General features: G+C 52.6%; 2 protein-coding genes across 3 annotated transcripts; one reads left to right on the top strand and one right to left on the bottom strand.

Annotated features, from left to right (window-relative positions):
* Positions 1 to 73: 73 nt before the first annotated feature.
* Positions 74 to 25040, bottom strand: ZMAT5 (zinc finger matrin-type 5). Of its 2 annotated transcripts, XM_053928923.2 has the most exons (7): positions 24933 to 25015; positions 22328 to 22420; positions 12525 to 12679; positions 8669 to 8731; positions 7002 to 7082; positions 5142 to 5253; positions 74 to 271 (listed from the first exon to the last, which is right to left on the bottom strand). In XM_053928923.2, the coding sequence occupies exons 3-7, from the start codon at positions 12649 to 12651 to the stop codon at positions 142 to 144; spliced, it is 513 nt and encodes a 170-aa protein (XP_053784898.1). In that variant the 5' UTR covers positions 12652 to 12679; positions 22328 to 22420; positions 24933 to 25015; the 3' UTR covers positions 74 to 141. The 2 variants fall into 2 exon arrangements, with proteins under 2 accessions (XP_053784898.1, XP_024422794.2); XM_024567026.3 differs by lacking the exon at positions 22328 to 22420 and having other exon boundaries at positions 24933 to 25040.
* A 294-nt stretch (positions 25041 to 25334) lies between these two features.
* On the top strand, positions 25335 to 27424 carry UQCR10 (ubiquinol-cytochrome c reductase, complex III subunit X). The gene is made up of 2 exons (XM_024566977.4): positions 25335 to 25527; positions 27168 to 27424. Exons 1-2 carry the CDS (start codon positions 25378 to 25380, stop codon positions 27204 to 27206), a joined length of 189 nt encoding a protein of 62 aa, XP_024422745.1. The 5' UTR covers positions 25335 to 25377; the 3' UTR covers positions 27207 to 27424.
* The last annotated feature ends 279 nt before the right edge of the window (positions 27425 to 27703 follow it).

Raw genomic sequence — 27703 nt, 5'->3', positions numbered from 1 at the left:
TTAGCAAGGCGAGGCCAGGCTGAGCCAATAGCTTCAGAGGCTCTATGGGGCACAGCAGGAGGAGGCCTCAGAGTCCCTGTATGAACCCTTTATTGTGACTGAAGTGGAACTGACCGGTGGTGGTCAGGTGGGGTGAGGGACTCAGCCCCACTGGACGCTGGGCTGCAGGGGCCACCCCCCGGGTGGGGGTACCCGCAGAGATGGAGGCAGCTCCTGGACTGGCGGCCATCCCACTGGGTACTGGAAGACAGTGGCTCTGATGGGTGCAGCCCTAGAGAGAAGGAGAAGGGCAGAGAATTAGAGTGGAGCATGCCTGCCATCCCAGCTGTGGGGAGGGTCGACCTTTCTGGAAGGCAGAGCCTCAAAAACATGCAGACCCTCTGAGCCAGCAACCTCAGCTCTAGGAATGAGCCCAAGGAAAGAGCAGGGTTGTGGGCAGAAACTGAGGTATGAGAAATAGAAACAACCTACGTGTCTACCTGTGGGGGACTGATTCTGTGTATATGCACGTCCACAGCAGAGAATGCTATGCAGCCTGCGTACAAGTTAAGGCAGACTTATATGCACTGATGAGGAAAGGCATCCTGATGTACTGTGTGAGTAGTAGAAAAAGCAGCTTATAAAATAATGTATATAGCATGATACTATTTTTGTTTAAAGATATATACCATGTATAAATGCATAAAAAACCTGGAAGACAGCAGAGTGTGAGCAGTGGCTCTATCTGTGTGGCGCGGTTATAGGTGGGGATTTTTTTTAACCTGTTTATTCTTTTAAGAAAAGTTTTACAAGTCTGCAAGCTTCTGAAATCCCCCAAAAAATATTGTCTAAAATTTTTTTAGAAGCCTCATTTCTCAAGCTACTCACTCTCCTTCCCTGTCCGGAGGAAGCTCGCAGAGATGCAGAGACAACCTCCCCCACCCGCTGTTCCACATTCCAGTCTTCTGGGACTTGCCCCCCCCTGCTCAGGCTGCCACTCCAGGGAGCAAGCACTCTGTGAGCTCACTTGGGAGCTCATATCTCCCCTATGGGATTGGGGCTCTCAGAGGGCAGATCCCAGGGGCTAGGGGTGGGGTCCATCGGGTCCCCCAGAGCCCAGGGCTGGGTCTGGCACAGGGAAGCCACCTAGTACATGTTTGCTGATGACAAACAGCAATGCTAACCAGACACTCTTCCAGACTAGAGAAACCTTAAGAATCGCCATGCAAACCCCATTTTACAGATGAAGCAACTGAGGTGTACAGAGTCAGTCACATGCTCAAGTGACACAGTTCAGGGACGGGGTGAAGGGCAGGAATGCAACCCACACCTAGGCTTCAGACACACCCTCCCACTCTGGCTTCAGCTCGAGCAGCATCCAGTCCCACCCTACCCCCAGGCCCTGCTTTCAATGAAGGTTGAGGCCTGGCAACTCCTGGCTGGCTCAGGGGCCCAGTAGCCAGCCCTCTGTGAGAGGTCTGGAGAGGACTCAGGCCTCCAAGGTGGAGCTGGGGGACTCAGGGCAAAAGGCCCCGGAGTTTGCCTCCCTGGACCCACCCAGCCTGCCCCTCTCGGGGCCTGACCAGATACAGAGCCTATTTGAGGACTTGGGGCAGCCCGGGCGCAGCCACCAGGGCCTCTTGTTGTGCAAGGACAGGGAAATCCCTGCTCAGCTGCTTGCTGCCTGTTGGAAAGCGCAGAAAGCAGCTCCCAGCATGATTTATGGCCCTGGGGAGATTTCATAAACTCCACCAGCCACAGAGAAGGGTGAGAGTCGGGGAGGCTCCACAGTCGTTGGATGGGACAGCCCCAGCTGCCTGCCAAGCCAGGGTTCCCTGCAGGGTTGGGGGGACCACATCCTCCACTGAGAGGGCATGATCCTGGGGAGCCACTTCCCACGAGCCTCAGATCCTTCCTCTAGAAAGTGGGACAGACCCCTGGGGTAGCTGGGACTTAGAGCCCCTGAGCACCCTCATGCCTCCCACCAGGAGAAGGGCACCCCCACGTGCGCTCACAGATGCTGGCACGTTGCCCGGACCCCAGGCCCCTGAAGCGGCCCCTCTAGCCCCGCACATAGCGGACGGGGACACTGAGCTGCACGTGTGGCATGGCTCTGCTCGCAGCTTCTCCCATGGCCGGTGTGTCCTGGGCACAAGGACAGGAGCAGCTCTTGTTCTTAATCAGAAGGAGAGAGTCTTCGGGGGGCGTACAGGCCGCAACAGCTGCACCGGGCCAGAGCGGGGCCAATGGGGATTAAGAGGGATAAAGTCAGTCTGAAGAGCCAACAGACAAGCACTAGCCTCACTGGGACTAGCCTCTGCCGCCCTCCGCCAGCTGTTCTGGGCAGACCCCTCAGGGTCAGCCTGCTGAGGGACACAGCACAGCGGGCACAGTGTGCCAGCTGGGGTGCCAGGGGGCCTCCCTCTCCCCTTTTCCGGAGGGTGGCCCAGCTCACCTTCAGGGCTCTGCTCAGTCTGTGGGGCTCATGCCCTCGAGGCCAGGCAGCCACCCTGTGTCCTGTGCCCCAGGGGAGAAAACAGACTCCCAGAGAGGAACAGGGGCTGCTAGACCAGTCCCCATAAGTGGTCCATGGCATCGACACCCAGAAAATAGTCCTTCAGGCTGGGGACCCTGCTCCCCAAAATGCTCTCTCATGCAGGCCACATGTTCCCCGGCTCCAGGCCCCAATGACAATAATGCAAACTCAGGGCCACAATGGGGAGGCTGGGGGCTAGAAGGGGTGACGCCTTAGCCAAGCTTGAAGGATGAGCCTGACTTTGCCAGGTGTGGGAAGGCTGGAGGGCAGCTAAAGGTGGAGGAAAACAGCTCGCACAAGATGCCCCTAACTCAGAAACACCCACCACAGCTAAGAAGCTGCCAAGCATCCAGGGGTACTAACATAGAGGCCAGATGGGACAGGTGAGAAGGTGACCCCACAGGCCTGGGGAAGTGGCAGGGAAGTTCCACCTGAGGTAGAGGCCTAGGAGGGCTTAAGCAAGGACCAGGCCAGCCTGTGTTTTAGAAGCTTACTGGGGCTGTTGTGGGAACGAACTGAAGGAGCAGGGGGGAGGCAGGAGACCAGGAGGGGCAGCCATGGCCACCAAGGAGAGCCTGGCGTTCGGTGTTCGAAGGTCACAGAGCACCTGTTTCCAGGGCTGCCTGGAGGGAGACATGGGAAACAGGGTGAGGTGGAGGGTGGGGCCGGCAGAGCTTGAGTCCATGTTCCCCCTCCCCCACAGGGGCAGAGCCCAAAGCTCTCAGGCCCAGGATTCTGGTGTCATTTTTCACAAGACAGGCCTACAGGAGAGGGCTGAGGAAGAGGGCAGCGATGACAAAAGCAATGATAAATGTTCCCTCTTTTCTTACAACCCTTTTTTCTCAAGGCTGGACAGACCTGCTCTGCCCAGAGAATAATTCATTTTGGCTCTGAGCCCTCAGGAGGCAGGTGGTTGGTGGGAGGATGTAGAGAATAAGTAAGTGGTTGCCGAGAAAGCAGGTCCCCCCGAAGGGGCCACATTGGGTGGACAGAGGGAGGGAGGCCTGGGGGAAAGGTTCTGACCCTCGAGAGTCCAGTTGCAGGCTATACTCCAGAACCAGCAGGGAGGTGAGAGGCCAGGGGAGGGAGCAGGGCTTAGGAAAAGCGGCACAGCAGGACGCACAGGCAGCTCACCCTGGGAGCAGTGTGAGGTCTAGCGGGAGGGCAGGGCGCCTCCAGAGCTCCCTGCGGGGCCTCCAAGTGGCTGCAGAAGTCTGAGGCACACACGGAAATCCCTGGATGATGACAGCCAGCCCCAGGGGGGTGCCCACGTGACTAAAATCACCACGAGGAAGAAGGGATGTGGCACTCTAATATTTGAGTCATTTCTGTACTGTATGTATTTTCAAGGTGGGAGGGACAAAAACTGGGCACAGATTTAAAACAAAGATAAAAAGTAACGGAAGTTCATTGTACAATAGCTTAACGAGCTCTCTTCACTGGGGCTCACAGAGAAGGTGAGAAGCTTGGCTATACCTTCTGGAGGTGCCCCGAGGGAAGGCCTCAGCCCATAGACCAGGGGTGTCAAACTCATTTTCACCAGGGGCCACATCAGCCTCGGGGTTGCCTTCAAAGGGCCGAATGTAATTTTAGGACTGTATAAATGTAACTACTCCTTAACAGTTAAGTGAGAGCTCAGTGCTGCCACTGGGTAGAAACAAGGTGCCAGGCCGGATAAAACAAGGTGGAGGGCTGGATTCAGCCTGCAGGCCTTCTGTTTGCCACCTGTGCCATAAACTGTCCAACCAGGCTCCCTTGGCACAGGCCAGGCCAGCCGCTGTCCCATGAAGCCACACCACAGAGATAACTGGGTCTGAAGCAGGGTGGTCCAGGGTGAGGCAACTTGTACAAAGTCACAGGCAGCCTGCAAGCACATCCTTTAGCCCCTTCCCCGCCCCCCCTTCACTCTCTTTCCTGGTGAAGAGCCCCGGGAGCCCTGGCTTGGAGAGAAGAGGACCTGGGACAGCACCCAGCACATACATGAGGGCCCTCGACCCAGGGCGCTCCCCATGTGTTAAAGGGCGTACATATGCAAAGAAGTAAAGGACGCCCCGTCTACTTCTGAGCATCCTGAGTGCTGGTCCTGGCAGGAACCCCTCCACAGGAGAGGCCTGGGACAATGACAGTGAGCCTGTTTTTACAACCCTGGGCATTCCTAGTTTAGTCTCTTCCCAGCCATGTGGACTTGGGCAAGTCACACCCTCCTGTGAGCCTCACTTCCCTTCTGGCAGGACCCAGAGGGGACACAGCAGTGACTGGGACACTGGGGACTCAGAAACTAACCACACTCAGACTCCTCTGGTAATGGAATTGGTGATGAGGAGTCAAGGAAGCTTGGCCTCCCTTCAGCCAGCACAGATTCCAAAAAGGGAGGAGCCATTAAGGCAGGGGGATGAGGCCCAGGAATAGGAACTTTCAAATGGTTGCACCTCAGCCTCTGGCCAGGACTTGGGGGCCCAAGAGCCCCCAACGTGGTCCCTCCAGCTCTGCTGGGAGAGTCTAAGTCCCTATCTGGCACCTAGGCTCGGGCAGTTCATGGAAATTGTTCAGCTTCAGGTCAGGGCAGGCTGGCTGGGGTCTTGCTCCCAGGGGGCATGAAAGTGAAGGGGACCCACTGGGCCTGTACCTGCTACTTGGGGCTGAGCTCAGCCGCTTGGCTCTCTTCTCCAGCCAGTCCTCCAGACAGCCCTCGGGGAGTTCAGTGCTGTCTATAGGCCACTCCCTGGCCCGCCTCTCCTCTGTGGGGAAAGGAAGACAGAGGCAAGTGAGGGGCACGCTTCCCCCACCTGAATCCCAGCCTCCCACAATGCAGTCAGAAACTTTTGGAACCTTCCTGGGAGGGCGTAGGCTGGGGGGCCAGGAGCACAGCCTCTGGCCTGTCCCCACTGTGCCACCACCACTCCTCTGGGCCTCACTGTGTCTTCCCATCAAGTGAAGGTAAAACACTGATTATCTCCAAGCTTTTTTGAGCCAGACACAGGATAATGCCTGGGGAGAGCCTGGCCTGCAGGAAGAGTCCAAATCTGGGGTGCAGGGAGGCCATGTGGGCTTCAGAACAGGGCAGAGCAGGATTCAAATCTTGGCTAAGCCACCAGCAAGGTCTCTGACCCTGGGCAAGAAGCCTCAGTTTTCCTGATTTTCCTTCTCATAAAATGTCCTATGTAAACCTTTGCTCACTAAGTTGAAACCAAGTAACAGATGGAGTTCAAATAGGCTGGGTGTGAGAGGGCGTCAAAATCTTGGGGGGAGTGGTGTGGGATGCAGCCTGGGACCAGAAGACCACGATCATACTTGTGGATGGTGCCCGCTGTGGGCCAGGCACCTTCACATTCCACCTTCAAAAGCGGTCATGTCTGACAGGTCAAGACTCTGCCCCTGAGAGATTAAGCCATGTGCCACGGTCACACAAGATGTGCCAGAGCCAGCTGAGGACCCCGCCCTGCCCCCCGTCCTCTCCCACCCCCTCTCCACCAGGGGTCATCTCCAGCTGCAGGCCCACTGGCCTGTGTTCTCCCCACCATGGAGCAATGATGCCCTGAGAGCCCAGGCTGGTGAAGAGCAGCAGATACTGCCAAGGCCAGGACTTGCTGGTCTGGCCCACGGGCCCCGCTTCCACCTTGGGAAAGCTCCCGGAAACCCTGAGTTCTGCCAGGGCTGCAGCTACACCGCTGTCAGCTCCCCAGGGCAGGGCATTGCCCATAGGGTGTGATTGGTCAGAGGATAGTGAGGCCCCTTGGGGCACAAGGGCAAAGGCCAGGCTCCCCTAGACACTCTGGCTGCCCCAAGGCCACCCGGACTGAGTGAATGCAGCAGCACCCTGGGAGACCCTAGCTGGTCTCTAATTTGCTTGCAGCCCACGTGAAACCCTTCTGCCTGCATGCTGGCCTCAGTTTCTCCCTCTGTTCAGTGAGGGGCTGCATGAGAAGATTGATAAAGACCATCTGAGTGGGAACTTCCTTGTTCTCCGGTTGGAGAAGAGAGAAGTGAATTTCCTAGAAGCAGACAGGCCAGATTCCACGGGAAGCTGAACCTGCCCTTCCCCGGGACCACGAGGCCCGAGGATTCCAAGGGCAGGCAAGCTGCTATCTTCGTCCCCTTGACCCCGGAGCATAGCAGGGGCTCGCTACGTGTTGCCTGACTGAGGTAGGGAGGGAGTACACAGGGGAATGAATGCCAGGTTAGCAGGAGAGCCCATGAGGGTCTGAGGGGACCCTCAGGACTCCTGGGAAGCCATGCCTGTCGCTTTAAACCCAGCAGGGGACACAGATGGGAACTCCCCTGCCGTTTCTCCACTCATGCCTGGGGTGGTTTGGAGGCAGTTTCTGACATCCCCCCTGTCACCTGGGGCAGCCCTCTGCCTACCCCCATGTCAGCTGTAAAAGACGGGTGACAAGGAGGTACAGGGCAGCTTTCCCAGCCTCAGATCTTGCACACTGCCCCCAGCAACCCACCCCCACCCTAGCCCCTGGTCCTGACACAAACGCACCCTCCACCTGGATGCTCAGCTCCTGCAGGTCTCGCTCTGACATGTGGGAAAATCTGCAGTTGGGGCCAAAGTCGCACTGGCCTGTGAAGGGAAGACAGAGTTACTCGCTGCTCTGGTGGGGCTCCCACTGTGGGTGGAGGGGTCACTGAAGTTTTAGGGGCAAGACTTTAGGGACTAAGGAGCAGCAACCCCACCCCTGAAGAAAAACCTGACTCTGTGGCCCCGCCCGCACGAGCAGCCAAAGCAAGCTGTCTTGTCCATCATGCCCTGCTCACAACCCTTCCCTGGCTGGGGATCAAAACCCACTGAAGCCTTTTGTGATTGGGTAGCAAGACTCTGCAGGTGTGGCTCTTGTCATCACCCCATGGCCCCAGCCTCTGTTCCCAGCCTCAGCGAATGACACACGGGTCCCTGAAAAAGCCATGCTTCCTCTTGCCACTCCAGGCCATGGCCCCTGTCATGTCTTCCGTCTGGTGGCCTGTCTGCTCATGTGGCTTGCACGAGCAGCTGCACTGCTCCCCAGAAAGGCTGTAATGGCAGCTTTGTACCATCAAAGGAGGCACCGAAGTCCAGGGTGGCTTTCTGAACCTCGACCAAGAAGACCAAAATGTGTCTCACAGTATCAGAGGACTGGAGGTGTCCTAGGCCAGAGCAACCGACCAGAGGCGTGTTCGCATCAAGGTGAAGTCCTTAGAGAGGCCCCCATAAGGGCAACACCATCCCCTGAGGGAATGCACCTAGCTTCCTGAGGTCAACAGCAGCACCTCACCCCAGTGCTAAGTCCCCTTACACACCATGCAGTCACCATGGCTTTCATCTTTGCCTTGGCTGCTAGGAAGCTCAGAGCCAAACCCTCAGAGAGTACATAGGACCTCAAGGCAGGCAGGGAGGAGACTAATTTTTCTGGCTTTGTCTTATTTTTCCTACCCTTATTTTCATCTGCATTTGCTTCCTTCACTTACCGTGGTTTTTGTCTCTTTAAACTACATGCATCTCCCTGAATGGTGTGGGGCAGTGGGCTGGGCATCGTCGGCAGATGGAAAAATCACCAGTTCAATTCCCAGTCAGGGCACATGCCTGGGTTGCAGGCCAGGTCCCCAGATGGGGGTGTGCGAGAGGACATCGATCGATGTTTCTCTCTCTCCCTTTCTCCCTCCTTTCCCCTCTCTCTAAATATAAGTAAATAATGAAATAAAAGAAAAACTATCCTATGTGCATCTTTAGTAGGTGGGTATTGAGCAGTCAAATCAACACTTAGCATTCTCGGTTCTGATTCTGAACCTTCTCGGCCTCGTCAGACCTGTTACTGTCTTAGCCCTGCCTGCTGGGGGGGAGGACACAGCGGAGGTCTGGCTCCCAGGCTAACTTAATCCGCCAGTCTATTACACCCATCAGTGTCTCCTGGATTTGCAGCAATCTTCCAGCGCTTTCCTGTTCTGGCTCAGCTGATAAAATCACATTCCAGGTCTGAAGAACTGAGACAGGCTCCTCAAAGCCCAAGGCACAACCCCAGGCCTCAACTGAGCAGTCGGCTGAGCCGCCAAGGCCACAAACTGGGTTCAGGACAGGGGCCAGGCTGGGGGACAGGCTCTGCAGAGGTCCAAGCAGGCCAGGCGGGGTGTGCTGGTCCCTGGAAAGTGGGGGAGCTCAACTAAGTAGAACACTACCTGTCAGGAGAAACTTTCTGCAGGGCCGCTTGTTCTGTTCATCCAGCAGGATGGCAGCTGCATCTGTGAGAGGAGAGAGCGTCTGGGCTCAGACCCGAGCGGCACACCCGTACTTCCTGAAAGAGCTTCCCACCCCGAAGGAGTGTAAGAGGGGACGGCCACAGAGGGGGGTGCCAGGCAGAGGGACCCCAGCTCCAGGAGACCTCAATCCCTCCCACCCCAGCCAGACCCAGGCAAAGGCAAGGACCCAGTTTTCGGTTAGAGGGTCTGAGCTTTGCATAATGGAGTCACCTAAGGGGTTGTTTTTCTTTTTCTTCTTTTTTTAAATCCTGGTACCACAAGCCTTTTCTGCCCTGTCTTTGCAACGTCCTTTAAAGCTGTAATTATTTCAAAATACAAAGCTAAAAAAAATACTCCTGGTGCCCAGGAAGCTCACCAGTGAACCCCAGGGCCCAGGCACTGCCCCACAGCCGAGGTTGCGAAGTGCCGCGCTCTGCTCCCCTCCTCACGCCGGCTGTGGGCCCTCGGCACCGGGGCAGTCGCTGGCCTTGACAGGACCTGGCGACGACCTTTCTGGGTATGAACCTTAACCCTGGTTTCCTCTGATTTTTTCTACCTTTGTTTTCATGGTATATTTTTGTGTGCTTCTTGGTAGGCAAGGCAAGGAATCAGTTAGTCGAAATCTGTGAGTAAGACATGTGAGGAAGGAGCGCTGACTCACTGCCCTGACGTCCCCTTCAAGGAGGTTTCCCCTTGTACAATGGGAGGGGAAGCCTCACCTGGTGAGGCTGCTGTGACAGTAGATAATGAATGGACCGGACTTGACAGCCGGCCGATTGTTCCTATACCTGGTGGCACATTAGCATTGCTGGGAAAGTGGGGTTGGGAGCGGCCTCAGCATCGCGTTCCCCTGGTGATGCTAACGTGCAGCCAAGACTGAGACCTTCTTGGTTGATCAAGATGAGACCTACTGGATGATCAACAAATGGCAGCAGCTCTGATTTCACTTCCTCCTCACAAACCCACTGAACTCTACAAACACCCCCTTTTGCAGATGGGAAAAACTGAGGTTCAGACAGGGGAAAAGGGCACATGGTGAGGAAGCAGCAGTACAGGTTCAAACCCTGGCATGTGCATCTACAGCCCCCACCCTTTCCTGTGTGGCTGCTGATCTCCTGGTTTCAGGGTGAGTAGCTAGCTCTGATGGGGGCTCCTCCCTCCTTCCCCGGGGTAGCTGGTGGCTAGGGAAAGGGTAGGCTGCTGGGGTCAGGAGATGGATATCAGAGGACTCACTCCAGGGGTGGCCTGGGGGAGTGAGTTGGACCAGCGGGGTGGGGAGGGGTCCACCTGTCAGCACTGGGATTGTCAGACTCAGCCCAGCCATCTGATGCCACAGACCTTCCCCGGGGAGGTGGACTGGTAGAAGCACGTGGACACTGCCCAGGGTCCCCCCGGGGGTTGGGCCGCTGAGGCTGGCAGGGTGGCAAGTCTATACAAGGGACCCTGGCTGGGTGGCTCAGTGTTGGGAGAAGACTTCTGGGCTGCCCAGCATCTGGCTGGTGGTGCCTAAGCCGAGCCACACAGAAGAATCATCGGGTGGCTTTTAAAGAACACAGAAGCCCAAACCCAACCTCAGGTTCGGTTTTAATTCATCTAATGGGGAAAGCATGAGAATTGTTAGAAGCTCCTTAGTGAGTCTCACCTGCACCCAGGCTTGAGAACCCCAGGCCCAGGCCCTACACAAAGAAGCCTGCACTCCTCCACCTCGTGTTCGAGGCTCCTCGTGATCTGACCCCATTTGTCCTTCTCGCTCCATATCCCAATATTAACACCTGCGTTGGTGCCCTGTGTCTGTTTGCTCGTTCAATTAGACATTTATCTAACAAACATTTACTGAGCACGTCCTGTGTGCCAGGCTCCGTGCCAGGACAAGGATTTAGTGGAGAACAAATCAAGCCTGGTCCTTCCTTCCAGTCTAATAGTCACACTAATCCATGTGGATGTAAAGGGGTAAACAGCCAGGATGAAGTCAAATGGCCTGACCCGGCCCCAGCGGTGGGGCAGGCATCCTGGAAGGCTCTGCCTGAGTTGAGATGGGAGGACTGGCCGGGGCCGGGAAGACAACAGGAATGGCACGTCTGTAGAGGGTACAGTAACTGCAGTGGCCAGTGTGGCTAAAGCTCAGAGGGAAAGGTCAGCAGGGCATGGAGGCCTGGGTAGGACAGGGGTTCCACCCAGAACACGCCGCTGTCACTGGGCATGAGGTCACTTAGGAGAGGCCTTGTTTTATTCACTGGTAAGTCTTCAGAGCCTGTCTGGGAGCTGAGGACGTGCTAAGTGCTTCCCAGTGCTGAACGAATGAGCCAGGAGATAAAGGGCCTGAGGCCAGCCCTTTCGTGGACCCACAGGTATCTTTCCTACTGAGTGAACCCTCAGTGCCATGACAGGACTGAGATTCCACGTCCCTGGGAGTCGGACACTGCCGGTCCTCCCATCTCAACTCAGTCATGATTAAATTAGGGCCACGCTGTCAGTGAGTGACCTTCAGACTGACACCCAGACAGCCCAGCTCTGGGGCCTGTGCCAGCCCTGATCAGGGTCAGCACTCTGACAGGGCAGAAGTTAAGGGACTTGTCCGTGGACATGAAACCAGGAGCAGAGCAAGAGTTGAGTCCTAGCCCAGCCTGGGGTACCACGTGCTCCCCCTGCCCCCTAAAGTCTGTGCTGTGTACAGTTGTTTGGGTAAGCTGGGCCCTGGGGAAACCTCTTAAGGAAGTGGAAAGAGCTTGTATGCCAGCTTAAGGTCCCAGGGTGGAGCGACCCACTGCTCTTGTTTTCAAAGGCACCACTTGAGTTAGGGACCCCTGGCCGGCCCAGGACCCCTCGCAGATCTGTTCCGGGGAATGAATGTGGCTGGTGAGGTGAGAGGATGCTGGGAATGCAGGAGCCCTGAGAAGGGGCTCACCTGTTTCATCTTTTCTATGAGTAACACGACAGCCTCTGATGATCAGCCCTGGGCCCTAGAATCCGGCTGCTCTCGGCTAAGAGTCTGGGACTAGGGGCAAAGACCAGGGTGACCCTGCGGCCCAGTTCCGTGCCAGATCACAGGCCCCACTGGACTTGGGGGACAGGGCGTCTCTGCCTGGCACCAGGGTAAGAGGGCACCTAGGAGGCCCCTTTGCCCTCACTCCCAGAGCCCTGCAACTGCAACTATGTCTGTCCTGCCAAGCAGCCTGGCCACCCTCCTTCATCTGAAACAAGGCGAGACTGGGAGAGCTTTCAAAATACCATGCCTAGGCCCCACCCCAAACCTGCCTCTGGGGGTGGGGTCAGGGGATCAGTACTTTTTTATTTCAAGGTCTCCAGGTGATCCTAACTCCAAGGACTGAGATCTGCTGACTTAGAGAATTACTGAGAAAAGCAAATGACAAAACACGAAAGGTACCAGGCACACAGCAGGCACCCAATAAATGCTCACTCCCTTCTTGTCAATTCTGAGTCACAGACCAGGGAATTCTCTCTGTCTCACCTGCTCCTTCCTTCTCAGCTGCTGGAACTAATACGCCCTCTGCCCAGGACGGTGTGGCTGGCTTTTCCCTGCCTTTCAGCTATTGGCTCAAACATCACCTCCTTGGAGGGGCCTTTTTCCTGGCCACAGTATCCCCAGAGCTTGGCAAGGCATCTGAGAACTGAGCCCTCAGTCAAGACTGCTGGGGAAAGGTGCTCACGCTCCAGTGTGACCTTCTGAGGGCCCATGTGCACTGGGGGCCGTGGGCCTGCAGCGCTTCTGTGCCAGACAATGAGAGATCAAAGAGTAGGGCTCCGTCAGCCTGGCGCCGAGCCAGTGAGCACCCACCTCGGAACATGTCGTACCAGGACTTCTTGGCCTTGAGATGCTGCAGCGCATTCAGGTGCTTCTTGCGGTTGTGGAGGTTGTCCTGGAAGGAGCGGTCACAGTAGTCGCAGAAGTAACGCTTCCCCATGGCCACTGGTGCCAGGTACTGCCACTGCCTGGGAAGCATAAAGGACTCATTCAGAGCATGGAGGAGACGCCACACACCAAAGCCCACAGCATACCACCCTGACTGCGCACTCCCTGGGGGCCAGGCCTGCACTGTGCAAGGAAGGCTTTCTGGACACTCTCTACCTCAGTTTAAACTCACCACAGCCTGCGAGGAGCTATGTGGGCCAATGACTGGGGCCTGCGATGCCCCCACTTCAGAGGGATCTTTGAACAATTCTGATGCCCAGCCTCCACCCCAGGCCAGTTAAAGCAGAGCCGGAGTGGGTGAGGCCCAGGCACCAGATTTTAAAAGCTCCCCAGGAGATTTTCACATGTAGCCAGTGAACCACCTCCTTACACCCCCTGGCCAGCCACCCCCCTCCACACCTCTGACCTCCTCTTGACTGTTCTCTCCCTGCCTCCTCTCCGCTCCTCACACACGCCAAGCACGTGCCCATCTGCCAGCATTGCCGAGCTGTTCCCTCTGCCTTGATGCTCTCGTCCAGTACCTGCCAAGCTTGCTCACTTGACTCCTTCGATCTTTGCTCAAATACCACCTTCTCAGTAATCTACCATGACCACTTCATTTAAAACTGCAGAACCCTCCACCCTCCACTTAGCTTTCCTTATTCCCTGCTTCACTTTTATCACCTTTGAAGCAATAAGTTACTTGTTGCGTTTACTATCTTTTCCCCAGTACGAAGATAAATCCTTGCAGGCAGGGATATTTTTGTTTATCGCGGAAGCTCCAGCACCCATAGTGCTGCATGGTACATCAATCTTTGTTGACTAAACAAATTAATTCCCATTTTCCTTAAGGGACAACTGAGGTTCAGAAAGAGGACTTGCCCAAGGTCATACAGCTGGTAAGCAGAAGGTGAACCCTGGTCCCCTAAAATCCAGCTGCCGGATGTTCTCTCTTGCACAGCTAGCTCGGTGCTTAGAGAAGCCAGAGGCTCAGGCAGAAATGCCAACAGCTTCTCAAGGAGACTGGCTAACCTCTCAAATGGCAGGTCCCCAGCCAATCACAGAGGTAAGTGAAAAATGAGACCCTGAAACATTCTCATTTCCCTCTGTCTTAAGACCCTTCGGCCATGGTGGCCACAGCTGCCACTCTGGACCCAGGAGGTCTGCAGCCCAAGGCAGGGGTGAGTCTGCGGCTCCTGTGGCCAGCACTTGTGTCTCCCAGTTCGGTGTCACAAGGCCAGGGGAGAATCCACTGGGGCCATCAGGTAGGACCTGCACAGGCTGAGCCCAGACAGGCCCCTTGCTCTTCAGGTTCTGTATTCTGAACCTCCATCTCACAGAGCAGGGACCCGAGGTCCAGAGGAAAAAGACAGGTGACTTGCCCAAGGTTACAAGGTAGCAGCCCAGGGTGGCAGCAAAAGCTCCAGACTCCCAGGATCAGGCAAATAAAGACAGAACTGGGACCTGCCCCACAGGCTAGACAGATGGGGAAATGCATCTTGTGAAGAGGGGACTGGAGGGGCACAAGACAAACAAGCCCCCTGGACAGTCCAGGGAGCCACACGAGCTGACAGAGAAAGCTGCTCCTGTGGCAGACAGGGACAGCAGCCATTAAGTCAAGGGCTATAATGGGATTAGGAACAGACAGTCATTTAAAATGAAAACATATAAAACTCTCTGTTCTCCTGTTACTGCTGAGAAACCGCATCCCAGACACACGGACTTGATATATTAAATTTGGCAGCTCTAATATACCCCATCTTGCCAATAAACTTATAGGAATTGGATTGAAATTGTAAGAGATGAACGTTTAGGCTGAAAGCTTAACCAAGCCATTCATGAAGCTTGAGGCTCTGAGGAGCTGCTGGCTCTGAGAGTAATGGGAAGGGGAGGGGCAGAGGGAGGGGTGTCCCTCGGGAGACTGAGACACGAACAGTGGCCCTGCAGCAGACTTAGCTGGACAAAACCATGCAGGGCTCGGAGCAGCCAGCTGTGCGACCTTGGGCAAGTCACTTCCCCTCTCTCAGCCTCTCCTTTCACTGTAGGAATGAGGCGGTGGGTCTTACTGGGAGCCTGATTATTTGGGGAGTGGTACAAAGAAGTTTGCTAGTCCAAATGAACTATTAACGAAAGTGCCAGCAATACAGCGACACTAATAATGTACTGAGCAAGTACTAAATAAATATTACTTACCACTTGGTTTATTGTGCACCTACTACGTCCTGGCACTAGACTGAAAGCTTTATAAATGCATCATCTCAGTACAACCTCTGTAGTAGGACCTATTGTTATACCTTTTCAAGAGAGGACACTGAGGCTCCAGTAAGTGAAGTAACTTAGCGACGGTCATGCCACCAGAATCCAGGCAGGACGGCACTACAGCCCCTCCTAATCACTCACGAAACTCTCCTCCTAACAAATCACACTGATGACAACTTTCCTTTGTGAATCACTCACTACACCCCCAGGACCATGTGGCCCCTTCAAGCCTCCAGAGGCAGGTACTATAATCTCACCCACGAATGAGGAAATTGAGGCTCAGAGAGCTGCTGTGAGGTGCTCCCGGGAGGGCACATTGAGGAAGGGCAGAGTAGGTCTCAGGGTGCCTGGGGCTCGGGTCTGCTGAGAAAGCCTCCCACCAACCCACTGGGAAACCAAGGCTCAGCAACACTGACCCAAATAATAAGCCCCCTAGGGCTGGGCGTGTGTGTTTGCGTGTGTGTTCATGTTTTCCTTCTCCTGCACATGCAGACAGGGGGGGGCAAGTCGGCCTCAGTGGAGGGCCGCCGTAGCAGCACAGCCCAGACATGCCTTGCTGCGCCCACCCTGGCCACCCCCTTGGCACAGGGGAAGCACTCAGCCACCCACAATGGGTCAACAGATCCCCACAGTCTAGTCCCAGATCTGCCAGGCTACACTGTGACTCCATCACTTGCCCTCTCTGGGCCTGTGTCACCACGGGTGAGGGAGCAGGCAGGCAGCTCAATCAGACCATTGTAAGGGCTTCTCCAGACCATCCGGGTTTAAATCCGGGTTTAAAACTACTGCTTTCTAACTCTGTGATCGTAAGCAATTAAGTTCTTCCTATGAAAACTGGGTAACAGCCGTGCCCACCTCAGGGGTTGCTGGGAGTCAAACCATCCACATACACACTTCAAGTAACACAGGGCCTGGTCCACAGGCCTCAAAAAAGTGTTGGCTGTCATCATCGTCATCGGCCTTCCAAAAGCCCACTATTTCAGAAAATGCAAGCTCAGAACAAGGAACAGGATGCCACTGCCCAAGTGAGCAGCTGGTATGTATTACAGAGGAGGCAAGTGAGGTCAGGAGAGGGGAAATGAGTACACAGAACACGGCAGAGGTGGGACTGGAGCCTGGGCCCCTACGGTGGGCCCAAGTACCTGCTCCTCACAGCAGTTCTGCAGAGCCTCCTACTGCTCGGGGACGGTGTCAGGGGAGCAGACAGGCTCCAGGGGGCCAGGGCTTCCAGCCCACCTCGCCGGATTTCTCCCTGGAGGCAGAGGCCCCCCCTGGGTGGGAGCTGGCCTTCAGCAAGGTGACCTCACCCAGGCATCACCCAATTGTGTCCTGCTCCAGTGCTTTGGCACACATTAAGACAAGGTGTGGCTGCAGAATCCTCTGGAAAGATACAGCGCCCGCCAGACACACAACTTGGTGAGCAGACTCACCCCTCAGCCAGGTGCCCTTGCACAAGGCACAACCGCACCACTGTACTTGGCAGCCCTGAGTGGGAGGTCAGGGAGAGGGGCTGGGGACAGCGGGACATTTCCGATGACGTTCAGACACCAGCACAGGCTGCTGACTAAGCTGGCCTTCTCTGCCGTGATTCATCCTCATCCACTGAGGCTGGTGTGCTGGGCGGCCTGTGAGCAAGGCCCTATGTGAAACGTGGAATAACCAGCCCCACTTCCTTGTCGGGAACATGGGTGGAACCACCCACCCAGTCCCAGGGCCCAGGTGCATGGTTGCAACGACATTTGCCAGGTGACAGAATGGCTCCTGAGGACAACCCTGTTGGGTCCCATAGGTCTGGGTTTGAGTCCCAGCTCTGGTGGGTGACCTCTAGAAAGTTATTCCATCTCCCTGAGTCTGTCCTGAGCTATAAAAGAGGAACCCCGCTGTTGCTAGGGATTTATCAAGGTAGTAGAAGGCTCAGATGCCTAGCATAGAGTTCATGCTCCAACAGAGGCTGTTACTGGTGTTGCTGTTTGTTGTCCAGAAGCTTCATCTCCTCACCCTCCTGGTGAGCACACCCTGGCCACCTGCTTTAAAACTGCAGCTGAAGTCACAATTGCAGGCACAGTTAGTGTGGGCACTTCCTCCCCGACGGCGACCTGCTCTGTTTCCCACAGGTCATCTTACCTTCTCACAAGCTGATCTGCTGCCACGTGTGGCTGCCTCCCCACGAGAATACAGGCTCCATGAGAGCAGAGAGTTCTGTCTGTCCATCCAACTGCTGCACCCAGCACGTGGAACAGAGCCTCGCCCACACAACTGCACAACTGCTTGTGGAAGGGGCCTGCAGAACCCGAGGTCTCCCACCCTGTGCTCACTAACAACACCTGCCTGGCCCTCTTTCCTCATGGTTGACCTGGGGACAACGACGGGGATGGAAGAGAAGGCAGTGAGAAAAGGGACACATAATGGCCCCAAAGGCAGGTCTCAGTGCCGCCGCCCCATGCCCCACAGGGCTCCAGCCTCTGCTGACTTAAACCACGCCTGGCCACCCCATGGCTCCTGACTTCAGTCGTCTGAGCTCAAGGAGGAGATTACCAACCAGCTGAGACACTTTGGGAGAGAAGAAAGAATAAGAGAGAATGGGGGTGAGGTAGGGTGAAGGAAGACACCTTCAGATTTGACTCCTGCGTGCTGGGCATCTGGCTTTTATTCTCCTGTTTAACCCTCACCGAGACCCTCTGTATCAGGCGCCCATTCACAGATGTGGACACAGGTTCAGAAATGCTCCCAATGTGCTCAAAGCCAAGGCTGGGAGAGACACTGATAATGGCAATGGCGGGCCAGCGGCGCTGAGGACCCCCACGCACCCTCCTTCAGAGCCCATTCCCCATGTGAGGCCGTGTTCCGGGGGCCCCCAGCCAAGGCACGCCAGAGCCAGCACTCATGCTTGGGTCTGGCTGACGCCAGAACCCTTTCTGTCCCCATCCTACTGCTCCGCTGCAAGGCCGTCACGGGGCAGACATTTGTCCTTCATTGGTATTCTTGGTTCCTTTCCTTGTGTGCGTCTCAGGTACAGAGCTAGCTTTGGCACAAGGCTAAAATAAGCCAACGGCTCGGCTGTGGCCAGGGGCTGGGACACACACAGTAATTCCCCAGGACTGGTGCTCACCACATGCAGCCCTCGAGCTCACCTGCCGTTCCTTCTAATTATGGCACTGCCAGACCCCAAGTCAACAGCAAACTGCAGCCAGAGGACGGCTTTATTGCACACCCACGAGGAGCATGGCGATGTCCCAGCGCCACATATGCCTGCCGTCTGGAGTAGATGGCATCAGAACTGCCCTGGGGGGTGGCCCACAGACTGCCCACTTAGGACCCAGCTCCAACACAAGTGCCAAGGTGACCCAGATGTCTTCCCTGGTAGGAGTCCCAATACATTAGGGGCCTCCCTCAGATGCCCTGCTGTTCGTAGCAATCACACAGCTTTCTCATCCTGACCTCACTCAGCTCCACCCCCTGGAATGAGGAGCCACTACCTTACTCCCAGGGGATCAGGCAGTGGGGGCCCACGCAGAGCAACTGATAACTCAGCAGGCCTGCGAGAGGGCCAGGATCCAGGGAGGCTCTGCTGCAGGATCCACAGGCCCCACTGAGAGAAATGCTGCTCTAAGGCAACAGACGACGGACTGAAGAACAGAGGGGAAAGCTAGCCCAACGTCACAGAGATGACAAGTTCCATCCCTATGCTAAGCATTCAGCCAGGTCTGAATCCCACCCCTGCCACTCTCAGGCTGTGAAACTCTCAGCAAACCACTTAACCTCTGAGCCTCATCTGGAAGATGAGGGTAATAATAGTACTTCATATGATTACGCTGCGGATTAAAGCATGCATGCCAGGTGCTTAGCCCAGTGCCTGACATCTCATTCGTGGATGTGGCGGCCAGCGTGGCCCCAATGACACCCCCTCCTTATGTTTGTACTGAGTGTTTGTTCCCTTCTAAGCTGTATCAGAGTTCTGTGTGACTAAGAGAATAAAGCAGACGTGACAGTATGTCACTCCCAAAATCAAGTTATAAAACATGCTGTGGCTTCCATCCTGTTGTCTCCCTTCCTCCAGTCACCTGCTCTGGGGGAAGCCGGCTGCAGATTGTGAGCAGTGCTGTGGGGAAGTTCACGGGGCAAGGGTCTGAAACCTCCCGTTAACAGCCATGTGGGTAAGCCTGGAAGTGGACCCTCCAGCCCTGGTCAAGCCTTCAGACGGGCACAGCCCAGAGCTTGACTGCAACCTCGTGCGAGAGTCTAAGCCAGAACCACTCAGCTCAGCCACTCCCAAATTCCTCACCCTCAGAAACAGTGTAAGATAATGTCTGTTGTGTTAAGTTGCCAAGTTTTGGGGTAATTTGTTATACAGCAATAGCTAGTGAATACACTGGAAGACTTGAAAAAATTAAGTCACTTTAAGATCCACCATGGCTACAGACTGCACTGTATCCAAAAATAAAGAACCAAAACCAACCCCACGCCTGAGTCAAGTCCAAGGAACCCCTGCACCCTTCCCACTCACACACGCACAACCCTAGAGTTCCAAGGTTCCCTTTTCACCCATTCATTCACCAGCCAAACATTTGCCGAGCGCTTCCTCTCTGCGGGACTGGGATTCCCATTTCATGACATCAAGTCACTGCCCTCACAAGGAGGTGCACTTCTTCATCGGGGATGCCCAGCAGATGTGCCCCAGTAACAGTACTAGGAAACAAGCTCTGTGCCAGGGGGTACCCAAGAGGGGCACCTGCATCCAAGAGGAATTCCTCCAAGGAAATGATCAGAGATGATGTCAAAGATCTAGGAGCCAAGGTGGTTGCTGCAATGCAGCTTGTCCTAAAACGGAGACCTAGATGTCCACCCACAAGAACACCCGACAGTTACGCGGTGCTCACCACACGCCCAGCACACTGCCCAGAGTCCCGAGCGGGTAGGGCCAGCAGCCCAGTGACATGATGCACAAAGCCTCTTGTCCGCACCTTACCCTCAAAAAAAACAGTTGTGGGCAAAGGGAGCCCACAGCTGGCCGGATGCAGGAGGAGGGCATGAGCCATATCTGGTTGATGGAATACCACACAGTCACTAAAAATCAAGGCAAAGGAAATGATTCCTTCATATGGACAAATGTTCGCTCCATGGTGCCAAATAAAAATGATTTGTTATCACAACAGTATGCATAATATAATGCCAATTTTTTTTAGGAGAAAGAACCTCCCACGCTAACACACACATAAAAAGACTAGAGCAGACACTAAATACTTACTGTGCTTATCTCTGGATAACAGGATTACATGTAAGGTGGTCTTTTCATTTTGTGTTTTTCTATTTTTCTAAGTTTCTGCATTTAGCATGTATTGTTTTTAAATTATCCCTCCAAAATCCCCTTAAAAAGTGGAAAACTATTCCTTCTTCCTTAGGAGACACCACGGATGGTTCTGGTAGCCTGGCTCACCAGGATGACCCTCGAAAGGGATCCGAGGCAGGCATTTCCCTCAGTCCCCGGCTGCAGGCTGAGAGGGCGTGCCCTGATTCTGAGCAGACCTGGCCCAGTAAAGGTCAGCTGAGCCCCAATCGGGCTCCAGGGAGCTGCAGGCTATAGACACAGTTTCTCATCAGATAGTTACAGATCCCAGGAGGCTAGAGTTTCCAAATAGGAAAAGTAAAAATAGTCTGAAGGAGGCTCATGAACCAGATACCCAGACTCAGAACTGCCGGTGCCTCCCTCTTCTCCTCCACCAAGTCTGGGCTTCAGACACCCCCTGACCCTCTGTCACCACCATCACTGCTGCCCAATCAGGTCTCTCCTTCTTGTACCTGGACTAACCCCCACAGTTTACCCACCCTGGGCATCAACAGATCAACCCTATTAAAACAAATCCTGCTCAAAACTTTCCGTGGCTCCCTCTGCGAAATTATTAAAAATGAAGTCTACTGGAAGCTCTCCAGAATTCTGACCCAGCACATCTGGGGGGAGGGCAGAAATCTGCATTTTAACCAGTGAGTCTAGCACCTGCCCATAGGTACCGGCTAAGAAACCAAAGTGTGGGGGAAGGAGCTTCTGCTCATTGACCTCTCCAAAGGCAGCCTCGGCTAGGGAAAGTGACTCTGGGTAGACACAGCCCCCGATTTGTGTCCTAGTCAGCAACTGGTTAGCTTGCTGACATGGTAACCCCAACCTGACTGGCATGCTAAACATAACTCATTGGAGTGAATAAAACTGTTTTCTTACGAGCTATGTGTCCTGTCACGCTTCAGGACAATTTAGAACTGAAAACAGAGGGAGTGGTATAAATCAAACTCATTGTATAGGGTGGAGCAAAAGCAGGTTTACTACTGTTTCCAGCAAAGCTATCATTTAGAATGGAAGGGAAGATAAAGTGCTTCTCAGATAAGGTCAAGTTAAAGAAGTTCATCATCACCAAGCCCTTATTATATGAAATGTTAAAGGGACTTACCTAAGAAAAAGAAGATAAAAAATATGAACAGTAAAAATGACAGCAAACTCACAGTTATTAACAACCACACCTAAAACGAAAACAAGAGCAAACTAGGCAAACAACTAGAACAGGAACAGAACCATAGAGATGGAGATCACATGGAGGGTTGTCAATAGGGGAGTGGGAGGGGGAGAGGGGGGGAAAGGTACAGAGAATAAGTAGCACAGATGATAGGTAGAAAATAGACATGGGGAGGGTAAGAATAGTGTAGGAAATGTAGAAGCCAAAGAACTTATAAGTATGACCCATGGACATGAACTATAGGGGGGGAATTTGGGAGGGAGGGGGTGGGCAGGATGGAGTGGAGTGAGGGGGGGGAAATGGGACAACTGTAATAGCATAATCAATAAATATATTTTTTAAAAAGCAGGTTTACAGTTGTGCGTGTGGAAAATAATACAATAACTACTAAGTAACGTACAAAAATAAACTCTGTGTTCACATACTCACGACTGTAGATCTATTCTGCCCCCCACCCCGTCTTTATGTTCCTGTCCTGAATTTAGTAATAGTCAGTGGATGCTTGGTATTTAAAAGTAGCAGTGACATTCAAAAGAATTTGACATGTTGAGTATATGATACATAAGTATTATGATTCCAACTTAAAATATAAAAGTTAAAATATACAGTTAGGTAATTGATAAAATAGGTCAGTAATTGATATTGCACACTTGGGATTTTACACTGAGAGGTTATCAGTGGTTGGAAACACTGGCTACCTATCAGGATTACCTGGGGTGCTATAAAAATACTAAAGGTGCCCCTCATGTCCCAATTTCATGTCGGAGATGTATTTTTTTTTTAGCTTCCCAGACTGAGAAACAGTAACATAAGAGAATTTGACTATCTATTAAATGCACTGAACTGTGCCCAGTAGTGTGGCTCAGTTGATTAGAGCATCATCCCATGCAATGCAAGGTTGTGGGTTCGATCCTTGGTCAGGGCACATACCTAGTATGGGGGTTTGATTCCCAATCGGGGCATGTACAGGAGACAATCAATCGATGTTTCTCTCTCACACTGATGTTTCTCTTCTCTCTCTCTCTAGAATCAATAAATATACGTAAAAATATTAAAAAATAAAAAGGTACTGAACTGTTTACAAGAACTTAAAATGCACTGTTTATAGGTTTAATATATTAGGTTTTCTAGTAACCGTTTAAGTATCCTGGGGTAATTATGTGTGCTAGGTTATGTGTCTGAAGTACTTAAAAAGGAAATCAAATATATAACATTTATCAGTGGAATTAAGTGTGTAAGGGAATGCAATTAGGCTGTAAATAGGGCCGAATATTGAAAGGAATTTAGTTTGTTCAACATTAATCAAAGGAAAAGTTGAGGTCGTTTTTCTCATTTTTCTAGGTTTATGTATAGAATAATAACTTCTAAGGTGAATTTGATGGCTTAAAGAAAATTAGGTTTTTAAAAATTGTTGCTCCAAAAAGAATTAACTACAAAGACAAAAAATAAAACAAGCCACAGTGTTACTGTCTGTGGTCTTCGCCAGCCATCCCACATAAATAATTCCTCCCTCCTCCGAACTTCCTATCAGCCAGATTTGTTGTTAGCAAGATGTAAGTGTTCTTTCCCAGGATCTTCACAACTTCCTGTCCCAAGGGGCTACTAGGATGCTTTGCAAACAGAAAATAACCTTAGTAAGGATAACTCGTTGTGCAGATACAGCAGTTCACTTTTTTCCTCCCAGTCCCCTAATTACTGCTAGTTTTAAAAGTCAGAGGCAGATCTGGGCCTTGAATCCAGTCCCTGGTTTCCAATGCCACACCTGTGCCAATGGGTTTTATCTCTGGCCCAGGCCTCTCCTCGGAAAATCAGTTCCAAATCCCCATCTGCTCACAGACACCTCCACTTGCTGTCTAAGGGGCAGCTCAAGCCTAACATGGCCAAACAGAACTTGCGATCATCCCCATCAATTTTTAAACTGTTGAGATCAAAACTTAGTGCTTGATTCCTTTTTCCTGCACACCCTACATGCATCTGTCAGTTTGTGGTGTCTGTCCTACCACCCCAAATACCTCCCAAATCTGACTGTGGCCAGAAGGCACTGAGTGAATTAGCCATTGTGATGGAAGGGACCACAGGCCAATCTTTGCAGAGCACAGGCCATAGGTCCTTGTGGAGCCACAGCAGCCAAGTGCTGCCTGATCTGGCTGCTCTCTTTGCTCATCTGCTGTCTTTCAGATTGAGATTTGTTTATCCTGTGGTAAGGGAAAAAAAAAAAAAAAGCAAATGCCACAAGTTTGAGAGGCAAAGAATGGCAATAGAGGAGCCATAGGTGGAAGGGAAGGAAATGGAATAGAGCAAAATAGAATTTTGTATTTAAAACACATTCAAACAAGGACATCCCTCCCCTCAACATACCACATATACATATATATTTCTCATTTTCACAACAGGTATCTTGCCCCCTTTCTCAAAGCATTTTCTTAAAACAACATATACAAGGACCCATTATTTAATATAGCCCATTTCCAAAAGTTAACATATCTCCTAAAATACAATGGTAAAACACAAATTATACAACTAGGCAATGAAGAAAAAAAATCTGATCACTACTCTAATCCAAACCCTAATTTAATTAACCATCCTGTGTCAATTGACCCATCACGATAACTTCCCCTCTTCAGTCCATTCTCCAGAGATCAGCCAGAATGATGACATTAAAACGTAAATTAGAGCATGTCACAACCCAACCTAAAACCCCTCTGTGGCTTCCTAGTGCAATTAGAAAAAATAAGGCTCCTTATGATAAGGTATAAGGCCATATATGACCTGACCAGAGCCCACCTCTCATAGTCCACTCTACTTTCCCTCAAACAACCTAGGACTGCAGCAGCTTCAAGGCCTTTGCACTGAGGTTTTCCTTGTTTGACCTGCTACTATTCATTCAGGTCTCTGGTTAAGTGTTACCCTGGGCACCTTGGCTAAAATGGCCCCATCACGCCATTCTCAACGAACCTGTGCCCTGCTCTCCAAAGCATTACTTGTTTGTCGTTACTGCTCCTCCCCATCCATCCACACCCAGAAGAAAGAGTGCTCCAGGAGCAGGGACTTGTTCTCTGGACCAAGCTTGTCCCCAGTGCATGGTCCAGAGAAGGCGCTTAAAAAAATTAGTTTAAATGGCCCTAGTACTCCAAAGCCCTTGCTGTTTCTATTCTTAAGTAGGAATGATGGTGTCAGTTCTCCAGCCTTGCAGGCCTGGATCCTCAGCTCTCAAGCCCAGGTATGAGGGATGTAAGAAGTACAGGCAGGATCGCCCCTTCCCCTTAAGCCAGGCAGAGGGGTTCAGCCCCCAGGACCCGACTTTTGCCACAGGCTCCAACTTTAGCCCTGAAGTTGGGACTGACATAGGAGACAGGAGACAGGAAGAGAGGTGATCCAGGGACCCAGACGCCAGGACACCTCGCTGCACTAGCCACTCCCATCCCATTAAATAGTGCGGCCCGCCGCGAGGGGCGCAGACTTCAAAAAAGAGCTCAAGTCATCCCGTGTTGGGAAGGAGCCGAGAACACACTCGACGTCTGGCCAAAGAAAGTACCTGACTCGGCCGGGACCGTGGGATGTGAGCTCCTCCTCCTGGGCCCTGGCGTCGCGAACTGCTTGCTGGGATTCGTAGTCCTTCCTTGGGTATCAATCTTTCCTTCCCAGAAACCTTTGGGAATTAAAGCTGAGACCGGACGAGGGGAGGTGGGGTAAGCGCGAGGGCTTCTGGGTGTTGTAGTTCAAAATAGTCAATCAGCAAGAAATGGTTGAAGAGTAAAATTGTGTAATAAGTCTTACAAGACAATTTGAGCTGCCTTGATCTGACTCTTACGATACTTTTTTTCCGCACAAGCCATCAGTTACCTCCGTGATTCAAAAACGAAGAGCACAGAGATTCAGAGTGACTACGTATCCCATAAAGTATCGCACGTTGAGAGCGTTTGGAGAGCAAGGTCGGCCGCCGCGCAGGCGCCGTGTCGCGACTTCGGCAGTGGAGAAACATGGCGGCACCGACATTAAGGGCGAGGTTGTACTCCTTGCTATTCCGCAGAACCTCCACCTTCGCGCTTACCATCGCCGTGGGCGCCCTGTTCTTCGAGCGCGCCTTCGATCAAGGCGCGGACGCGATCTACGAACACATCAACCAGGGGGTGAGGGTCTAGGCCATCCCTGACCTTGGGCCCACCTGAGGGGTGACAAGTGGGAGTGGAGGTGGGGCTGGACTCAGTGTACCCTTACAAGGGAGAGGGGTAAACCTTGGGCTTCTTCTGTCTGTACACTGCCGTCTGTCCTTTCCGCTCGGTGTGAATCCTAAAACGTTAAACGAAGTCAATAGATCCCCCGTTGCAAGGGTTGTAAGTATTGCTATCATCCACGTACACGCTTTTCTATTTGCAGAAGCAAAAGCAAAGTCAGTGGCAGGTCAGGGCTGGAACTCGAACCTCCTGCCACCTCTGAGGGTTTCAAGGGCAGATTTGAGCGGTCGACGATCGCAAAACATCTGTCGGCCTTTTCAGTTAGCACTTTCGGTTACCAAGGCTTTGCACGCACGCGGCGTGGTATTAAATACGGTTAAGAGTGGGGTCTGTGAAATCAGAGAGACCTGGATGGAAATACTGGGCCTTTCTTAACATCTCTGAGCTTCACTTCTATGTGTGAAATAGCAATGATAACAGTAACTACCTCGGAATTATCGTGAGAATTACTTGACTATAGACAAGATGCCACAGTGCTTGCTTGCTAGGTGGTACCACTCAAAATACCATTTGTTGCGTTCCTCAGGAGAAAGTGGAGGTGTAAGGTAGGGAATAACAACATATCTTATTATTTTTATTTTTCCAAATTATAAGAGAAAGTGTATTTAGAAAGTTACAAAAGTAGTAGAAGTGAGCCAGCTGGGCTGTGTAGGCTCAGGAAACAGGTTACAGATGCCCTTGAAAAGAAGGGCCTTTGGAGCTTAGGAGAAGAAAACACAAAGGTAACATCGCTGGGTGCAAGAGGAGGGGGACAGGAAAGGCATTCTCTGGAGCGCCAACACCTTTTAGATTCATTGTGTGGCAGGCACGGTGCTAAGCGCCGTGCATGCTCTATATCATTAAATTGTGGCTCACGCTAGGGAAGGTCTTGTGCAGATAGCCCTGTCCCAGCATTCACTCGTGTTTTTAATTCACTGCTGTCTGTCCTTATAGCCCAGGCGGGCTCTGTTCACTGATGCTGTACTGCCTGTGGCCAGGGCAACTTTCTGCCCCTATAAGAGTGCTACCACGGTTCCATCTCCCGCCAGCAGTTACCCATTCCCAGTGCTTGGGAAAGGCACCTGAGCACGTTGTCATCTGTGTGTTTAGGAATGAGCGCCCAGCTAGCTCCTGACCCAAGGATCATAGCTCTGAAGAAATTAGGAATGGCTGAATGGGAAGTGTAATATTTGGGGACTCTGCATTTAGGGCCTCTTAAGTAATACTTGGGAGTTGAAGAAATGAGCCATCTTTCAGGCTCTGTACCTTAGTAATTGTGTACTTTTGGGCCGATTCCTCAATCTCTGTACCTCAATTTCCTGTAAAAGTATTGTTTCTTCCTGCTTACTTCACGTGGTGACTGAGAGCATCAAAGCCTTTTATAAACATTAGGAATGTGCAGCAAGCCTGGTGTTGCTTCCAGTTTGCCCACCACAACTGTCAGGACGTGATAAGATTTCTCTCAAGCTTGTTTTAGAGACCAGAGTAGTGGGAGTAGAGTTGTAAAATGTGAGAGGTGAAACTAAAAGTTTGTGGCTCTTGTCTTTAAAATGCAGAAGCTGTGGAAACACATCAAGCACAAGTATGAGAACTAGATCCTCAGAGGCTCCCATGAAGGCCAGAAGGACCAGGTCCACCCGCCAGCTGTTTGCCCAGAGCCAGGGCCTCAGCCTGAGATGATGCTCACATTATGCTCCATGGACCGCTCTTAGCTGTTGCTGTGAAGTGGCTTCACCTGACAGACTCTTTAACTTCTGCTGTGTTTGAAGTGTATGTAGTCAGTCGTCAGCAAATAAATGGAAATTATCCTTGAGCCCTGCTCTGCTTTGGGTGTTTTGTTAACTCTACCTCATCTTCACTTGTCACTTACTTGAGACCACTTCAGAGTCCTCTGCAAACATCTAAAGGTCAGATTCCATTATTTTGGGTTTCCCATGAACTCCCAAGCTATTCTGGTTTTTAAAACATGAGCTAGAGCCCTGGCCGGTATGGCTCGGTTGGTTGGGCATCGTTTCCGCAAGGTGAAGGGTTACTGGTTCAATTCCTGGTCAGGGTACGTGCCTGGGTTGTGAGCCTGGTCCCTGATTGGGGT

This window comes from Desmodus rotundus, chromosome 7 (assembly GCF_022682495.2).
Source record: "Desmodus rotundus isolate HL8 chromosome 7, HLdesRot8A.1, whole genome shotgun sequence".
Taxonomy (NCBI): Eukaryota; Metazoa; Chordata; class Mammalia; order Chiroptera; family Phyllostomidae; genus Desmodus; species Desmodus rotundus.
Note: the sequence above shows the minus strand (reverse complement) of the source record. Positions and strands in the feature narration are given on the sequence as shown.

Coding starts and splice junctions, on each gene's coding strand:
- UQCR10 (XM_024566977.4), top strand. CDS start 25,378: ATGGCGGCACCGACATTAAGGGCGAGGTTGTACTCCTTGCTATTCCGC. Junction 25,528..27,167: donor ACGAACACATCAACCAGGGG/GTGAGGGTCTAG, acceptor TTTAAAATGCAG/AAGCTGTGGAAACACATCAA.
- ZMAT5 (XM_024567026.3), bottom strand. CDS start 12,651: ATGGGGAAGCGTTACTTCTGCGACTACTGTGACCGCTCCTTCCAGGAC. Junction 7,083..8,668: donor CAGAAAGTTTCTCCTGACAG/GTAGTGTTCTAC, acceptor TTCCCTTCACAG/GCCAGTGCGACTTTGGCCCC. Junction 5,254..7,001: donor GCTGAGCATCCAGGTGGAGG/GTGCGTTTGTGT, acceptor CTTTCCCCACAG/AGGAGAGGCGGGCCAGGGAG.